Source organism: Oncorhynchus masou, chromosome 10 (genome assembly GCF_036934945.1).
Source record: "Oncorhynchus masou masou isolate Uvic2021 chromosome 10, UVic_Omas_1.1, whole genome shotgun sequence".
Taxonomy (NCBI): domain Eukaryota; kingdom Metazoa; phylum Chordata; class Actinopteri; order Salmoniformes; family Salmonidae; genus Oncorhynchus; species Oncorhynchus masou.
Window position 1 is genome coordinate 16,101,193 of NC_088221.1, and position 7,543 is coordinate 16,108,735.

General features: G+C 46.1%; 1 protein-coding gene across 1 annotated transcript in view; it reads left to right on the forward strand.

The window, feature by feature from the left end:
* The window catches only part of gtf2e1 (general transcription factor IIE, polypeptide 1, alpha), a 45,022-nt gene extending 43,528 nt beyond the window's left edge, over positions 1-1,494 (forward strand). Inside the window, exon 5 of the mRNA XM_064976037.1 lies at positions 1-1,494. This exon is cut by the window's left edge and continues 305 nt beyond it. Coding sequence (XP_064832109.1) covers positions 1-159 — 159 coding nt within the window. The 3' untranslated portion in view covers positions 160-1,494.
* Positions 1,495-7,543: the final 6,049 nt, after the last annotated feature.

Consider the following 7,543-nt stretch of genomic DNA (forward strand, 5'->3'; position numbering starts at 1 on the left):
GAGGTGGGGGCCGATGAGTCCATGGTGATGGTGGGGGGGCGGTCGTTCTCCTATCGGGAGGTGAGCCAGAGGCCAGAGCTAGTGGAGAAGATGAGCTCTCAGGAGAAAGAGGCCTACATCGAGATGGGACAGAACATCTTCCAGGAGATGTACTTCTGACTGAAAACACACGGACACTCACGTACACAGCTTCTCTCTCTCTCTCTCTCTCTCTCTCTCACTCTCTCTCTCTCTCTCTCTCTCTCTCACTCTCTGTCGTGTCTCCATCACCCTCTCATCTTCTCCCCTCGAAGAGGGAAAACAAGATGTCACTCTAGTTCCAATTCTGTTCTAGAGACCAGACTGCCTATTGCCATGACAGGTGTATTAGCGGTGTGTTCGTCTGGCAAGTCAGTCAGACTCGGCTCCACCAGTCAGTGTTTCCTCCCAGTATTACAGAAGCTGAATGTTACAGCACACTCCTCTAGTGTTGCTCTGTAACCACAGCATGATGCCTAGTGAAGACGCACACACTGCCTCCCCTCTCATCCTGTACCCATTACTAAACAGGAACAGAGTTGAAGATCTGGGAACCTGTCCAGGAAAACAAGTCACACGCACTCACGCACACACAGTTGCCAACCAGTTCATTAGACCACAGTAGACCACGCCGCTCCTTTTCTCTCCCAGTGCTCCTCCAACCTTATGGCTCTCGGTCTCCACACTCTGTGAATTCTTTACTGTTCTCAGGGCGAGCTGTTTATTATTCATTTCTCCTCTCCTCGCCCCTCTCTCTCGGTTTCCGTCTACCCACACACACACACACGCTCCCTCTTTATTTTCATCCGATTGAGATGCTTTTTTTGGGGGGGGGAGGGGGGCTCCCTCCACAAGGAAAGAGACAACTCTGGAGCGAATAATACTGGCTTTGATGTTACCGTGGTAACCCCCGGGATGTGGTGACCTGCTCAAACGCGGAGGCACCCCCCATAGCGAGGCCTTTAGCGGTGGCGTGTGGGTGACATTTGCAGAGCATGTGGCTTTTTCCCTCCAAAATGTGACCGTATATGACAGTGTCTCTGTCGCTGTGTGAGACACAGTACCACTCCAACCTTCAACTCTCTGCTTCTGATGCTTTTTTTAACAGAGCAGTATTTACCTGTTAGGGAAGAACTACCATATACTGTGTAAAGAGATTGAGAAGAAAACAATGGTAATTCAATGTTTTCTTTTAAAGAGAGGGTATCCTTATTGAATTCTATGCTGGCAAAGTGGCCAAGAGTGTCGAATTTTCATTTTTTGGGTAAACATGAACATGGACTATGTTAAATTTCTCTTTGCTTTTCTTTACTATGGTTTTGACCTTTGCCCTTTTGAGTTGTATCACCTCCCCACCACTAGGCTCCGCCACATCTTTAGTTGAGCCTGTCAATGAAGAGCCACTTGCCTACCGTTTTAAGTTCATTGATTTGTAAAGGTACAACATTAAAGCAGATGATACTTTTGAGGATTTCAGTGAAGTATTTCTTTGTCATTATTGGTCTTGCTTGGATACATTCCATTACAGGTTTGGTTGTCTTCTTATTTCTCCTCGTAGAGACATTGCCGCTACCTCATCAACAGAATAGTTTCTCTTCAGCTTTCAAAAGTGAGCTTGCTTATGGAGCTGTCGAACCTGGCCAAATGGCTTCGGGAGAAGCTGCCAGTTCGCATTAGTTCAAATGTCGACAGTGGAGTTTAGACAAGTTTGAAGTGCTATCCCCGAGGACTGGCGAAGAGACGGGCGTACACACACACACACACACACACACACACACACACACACACACACACACACACACTTCCCTTGCATCTTCAGGCCAATTAAATTAGTAGAAAAAAGCAGAGCTTCTCAGGGGCTTCCATATCGTATAGCAACGTAGCTTTAACCTGTCCTATCAGATCTGTGGTCCTGAAGCTGGCCAGGAGAGGAAGCTATTTAAAATGGCACATTCTGTTTGTCATGCTGCTAATTGCTCATGCTAACTCCTGAAATGCTTTAGAGAAATATGTTTCATCTAGATAAACTGTATCCAACCTTACCTACAGAAATGTATCCAACCTTCTCGGACCTTCATAAGAGCAGAGTAAGGATGAATGTATATTTGCACAACCGTGCCATACCATACTGTTGACTTTTTACATAAACCTACGGTAGAGCGGCCTCTGGGTAAAGAGGGAGATGAGAGGATGGCCACCCGCAGTGCACCGCCTCAAAGGTCAGGATGAAACACGACCCCTAGCTCATTAAACTCACCTGGCCTCCATGCAGCCCTTTGGAAGTCTCAATTAAAACCAACGGCATAGCCACACACAGACCATTGATCTGTCATGGAGGGGGGTGGGTTGGGGAGTGTGGCTGTTGTGGAGAGGGGTGGGGTGAGGGGCAAACCAGCCCCTTTACAGGGTCTCTTCTCAGATCTGCCACATCCCAGTGTATTGTGGGGGCTTGGTCTGGAGCTGGGGGTCCCTGTTGGTGCAGTAGAGAGGGAATTATTGAACAGGTAAGGGATTAAGGTTGGCACCCCTGGTTGACTGGGGAGGAAGCTCATGGGGCTATGGTGGGGGTGTAGAGTGTCTCTGGTGTGGTTCGTAATGATTGATGCTCAGGATGGATGCCGGGGGAGATTACATGCAAGTTGACGTTTATCGTCGTGAGTCTTGTCCTGGAGACTGAGCTGAATGATTTCCCTTTGGGGCTATATTGTAAAAAATAAAATAGCTTTTTGGCCTTGATTTAGGGTTAGGATATGGGTTAAGCAGTGTGGTTAGGCTTAAACTCCAGTTTTTCTGACTTGGTGGCTGTGCCAGCTAGTGACCTCTCTGTAGAGCTGCCTCCAGAACAAGATTCTTGACGAATAACGCTAACCTGCAGATTACATAGTGATTGATTTGAAGGTTCTGTCATCATTTATCTGATGATCTGGTCTCGAAGAAGATTCATGTTCAACCCTGTCTGTGCCTGTCTGTCTGTCTCTGCGTACCTAACATGTCTGTCGGTCTGCCTCCTTGCCCTCCATCTTCTTCTTATGGCTCATCAGCCTGGTAAGTACTGTAGTCTGGTAAGACCTAGCAGTATCTCAACCCCATGGGACGCTGGAGATTGGTTGCACTGCAGATCGGCTTTCCAGTCAGTTAGTGGACAGTGAATTAGTCAATTCTGAAGTACGGAGCCAAGATGCAATAGCGAAACAGCCAAAGTTCATATTTTATTGCATGCTTATGCATGTCAGTAGGCTATATGGCAACAGAAGCCTCGCCTACATATTGAAATAGTCAATGATGAAGTTCTCTGAATGTTCTGAGGAAGTTTAGTGTTGGCTTTGATGCATTGTGTGACAATGCAGGGAAGCATAGCGGGTAGCGGACTGCGTTTATTGAGGCGAGTGAATGAACCTTAGCGGTTCCTTTCTGAATCTCGTCTGACATTCAGTCCGATGCGGTCTCATTCGACAGTGACTAAATACATTGAGTAGTTGAAATACAAAGCCCTGACATTTGAAATGAGTACAGGCCTGTATAGCAATTCAATTTCTGAAATCAGATCACCGTGTTTTAATCTTAATTGACTTCTGTGCATATTTTCTATTCTGATCTGTTACCTTTCCACTCACTCATCTCCTGTTGCCTTCTCCATCTCTCTCAATCTATCGTACCCTTCCCTCTTCCTCCCTCCCTCTCTTCCTTTTCTCTGATTGACAGAGGGTTTGTGGTGAGAGAACGCAGATGGAGGGAGGTTTGAGTGAGAGCAGCTGCACTCCTCTATCCACTCTCTACCTACTAATTTCTCATCTCCTTCTCTCCTTCTCTGAGAGCTCATCTATCTCATGGCAGATGTTGGTCATAATGAGAACGGGGCTGTGTGAATGAGATCGTTTTCTCCTCTCAGATCTCCATCCAAACTAGCAGATGCAGCGGGCCTCTCACTTAGGCACAGGTAATGGGAGGGGAGAGCAACACAGATGTGGACCACCTATTTCCTTTTTCCCCTGATCCCTCATTCAATTTACCTTTTCATAAATAATACTGTTTGCTTGTTTGTCCCTTCATCATTGCCTCCCATTATCCTGTCTTCTTCCTCTCTTCGTGTCACTCTTTCCCTCTTTCATATGCCTTCACTTTTTTCTGCATCCTTCTATCAACAGTGTCAGCGCGCATCTTTCTCTTTACTTTTAGTGCCAGCGTCTCTCTCTCTTTTCTCCTCGCCTCTCTTTCGCGGCAGAGCTCAACTTTCCCACAGGGCACGATCCCTGACTGCCAATCAAATGTCAGATTTCAACGTTTAACCTTCATAGCCCCTCCCCCACCCCCAGCATGCCATTGTGCCCATCGATTCCTCAAGACCTCTAGGCAGAGAGAGAGACTGTTTGGGAAAATGAGTACAGAGAGAGAGAGGAGAACCTGCTACAATGGGGGTGCTCGATATCAATTGTGACCCTCCCATATTTGTTTTTGTACCAGAAGCAATGATGTGGTCTATACCTGTCCCAACAAACACACGCTAAGCTATCTCCAATCAAGACGTTCCACACATGACATCTATCCTCATTTCAAAACCATTAACCTTCTCAGGATGTGGACCCCTGGACGCGCGCACACACACACACACACACACACCGCTGGGGAGATTGATCTCTATTTCGGTTGACGTGGACAAAGGTTAGAGATGGATCTCCTTAACTCAGGGGTAACAAAGGCACTTTGTCCCTCCCAGGGATCATTTTCTGTAAAAGGCAATTGTAAAGACTGCTGCTGCTCCTTGGCAACAACCAAAGGTCACCCCTGATTACATATGTTTGCACAGTGAAGCCTTTCACCTCCGATTCACACGGGCGCACTCGCTTCTATCTCAGTGCAGGCCGCCTTTTCAAACGAAGCAACCTGAGCTGTTTTTTGGCTTTTATCACGACTGCACTGTTTTCTTTGCATGATCTTACCACTTCGCACCTTTTTTAAATTTCTGTTATTTTGGGTGATTTTTTTTATTTTTTTCCCCCTGACTTTCCTATGTGAGAGAGCTCTGACCAAGATGTTTGTGCTACTTTTATTACCTGCAAATGCACTGAGCACAAATGTTACCTGCAAATGCACTGAGCACAAATTACACTGAGCACAAATGTCAAAGATTTGACTGAGGTGCAGTTCAAATCAGGAAATCAGGAAATTTAAATCAATTAATCAGGCTCTAATCTGTTAATATCTCATGACTGGGAATACAGATATGCATCTTGTTAGTCACTGATTCCTTTAAAAAATTAAAAATAAATAAAGTAGGGGCGTAGATCAGAAAACCAGTCAGTATTTGGTGTAACCACCATTTGCCTCATGCAGCCCAACACTTCTCCTTTGCATTGAGTTAATCAGGCTGTTGATTATGGCCTGGGGTATGTTGTCCCATTCCTCTTCAATGACTGTGCGAAGTTGCTGGATATTGGCGGACACTGGAACACGTCGATCCAGAGCATCCCAAACATGCTCAATGTGTGACATGTCTGGTGAGTATGCAGGCCATGGAAGAACTGAGACATTTTCAGCTTCCAGGAATTGAGTACAGATCCTTGCGATATCGAGCCTTGCATTATCATGCTGAAACAACATGAGGTGATGGCAGTGGATGAATGGAACGGCAATGGACCTCCAGGATCTGGTCACGTTATCTCTGTGAATTCAAATTGCCATCGATAAAATGCAATTGTGTTTGTTGTCCGTAGCTCATGCCTGCCCATACTTTAACCCCACTGCCACCATGGAGCACTCTGCACTCCGGGATTCGTCCGTGAAGAGCACAATTTTCCAGCGTGCATGTGGCCATTGAAAGTGACCATTTGCCCACTGAAGTCAGTTATAGCAACGAGCTGCAGTCCGGTCAAGACCCTGGACGATGTGCATGCAGATAAACTTACCTGAGATGTTTTCCCTCAGGTGAAGCAGCCCGGATGTGGAGGTCATGGTCTGGAGTGGTTACATGTGGTCTGCTGTTGTGCGACCGTTTGGATGTACTGACAAATTGTCTTAAACAAGGTTGGAGGAGGCTTATGGTAGAGAAATGAACATTACATTCTCTGGCAACAGCTCTGGTGGACATTCCTGCAGTCAGCATGCCAATTGCACGCTGCCTCAATCTGAGACATCTGTGGCATTGTGTTGTGTGACAACTGCTCATTTTACTGGCCTTTTATTGTCCCCAACACAAGGTGCGCACCTCTGTAATGACCATGCTGTCAAATCAGCTTCTTGATATGCCACACCTGTCAGGTGGATGGATTATCTTGGTAAATGACAAATGTTCACTATCAGGGTTATAAACAGATTTGTGCACATTTTCTGGGATCTTTTATTTCAGCTCATGAAACATAGGACCAACACTTGTTGCGTTTATTTTTGTTCAGTGTACTTGAAAATACACACACACACACACACCATAGAGATTGTGTGTGTATCTCCTGCCTCACTTTGGTTTGAAGGAGAGATGGATGCAGCTGCTGAAATGAAGGGAGCTCCAGTGGAGATGACAGTGCTGCCTTCCTTAACTCTTTCACTGGTATTGATAGCTCACTTTCAAGCGTTTGATGTACAAGTGTGTGTTTGCATGTGGGTGGGTGTGTGTTTACGTGTGTGTGATCCCAGTTTGTGTGTGTGTTTCTCTCTTTTTACACTAATTGGTCAGAAAACTAAGCACTGTTTCACACCTCTTATGGTGTATAGTACAAGTTAATAGATTGAAAGTATCTAAAAAAGTGTGTGTGTGTGTGTGTACTTTCGAGGGTGTAAACTGTGTGTATGTTGTGTTACACATGTCTACGTGTGTGTCGAGCCTGGATCTTCTGTGGCGGTCACAGTGACACGGTGGCAGCACCTTGTCCCCTCCTCTCCGTTCCCCCTCATCTCCCTTTCTCTGCAAGTCCATGTTACTCCCTGGCTGTCTGAAGTCCACTGCTGTTGTGCTGGTGAATCATGGCCTCTCTGCCAACTGACACACATGGCGAGGAGGCTGTCTGCTTATATGGATGCTACAGACATCCATATATGATTAACTGGGGATCATTATACAAAGTCCAGTAGACCCACTGTGCAGATGTGTGATATTAGCCACAGGTTCGGGTCCATACACAATGTGTCTATCATTTAACTGTCTTCTATATATATACATATATATAGATGTGTGTATGTATATATATGTGTATGTATGTATGCATGCCAGTGGAGGTTAGTGGTATTGAAGAACCACTCTACACCCTCATCTCAACTCTAGTAGGGTACCTGGATGTCAGGACTACCTGACCACCGTCCTATGCCCTCCCTACCATACCCTCCTGTTCTCCCTACCATACCCTCCTGTCCTGTGGAAGGGAGATTAGGATGCATGATGAATCCAGAAGTATCCACACCCCCAGCAGGTGAGTCTGTCACTGGGATGGACACCAGGGTGAATGCTTACGGTCTTTAGAGTAAGATCCAGCCTCGAACTGATACAAGACGGATGTGTTGACAGATAATTGTTGTACAGAAGTGAATGGCTAAAGCA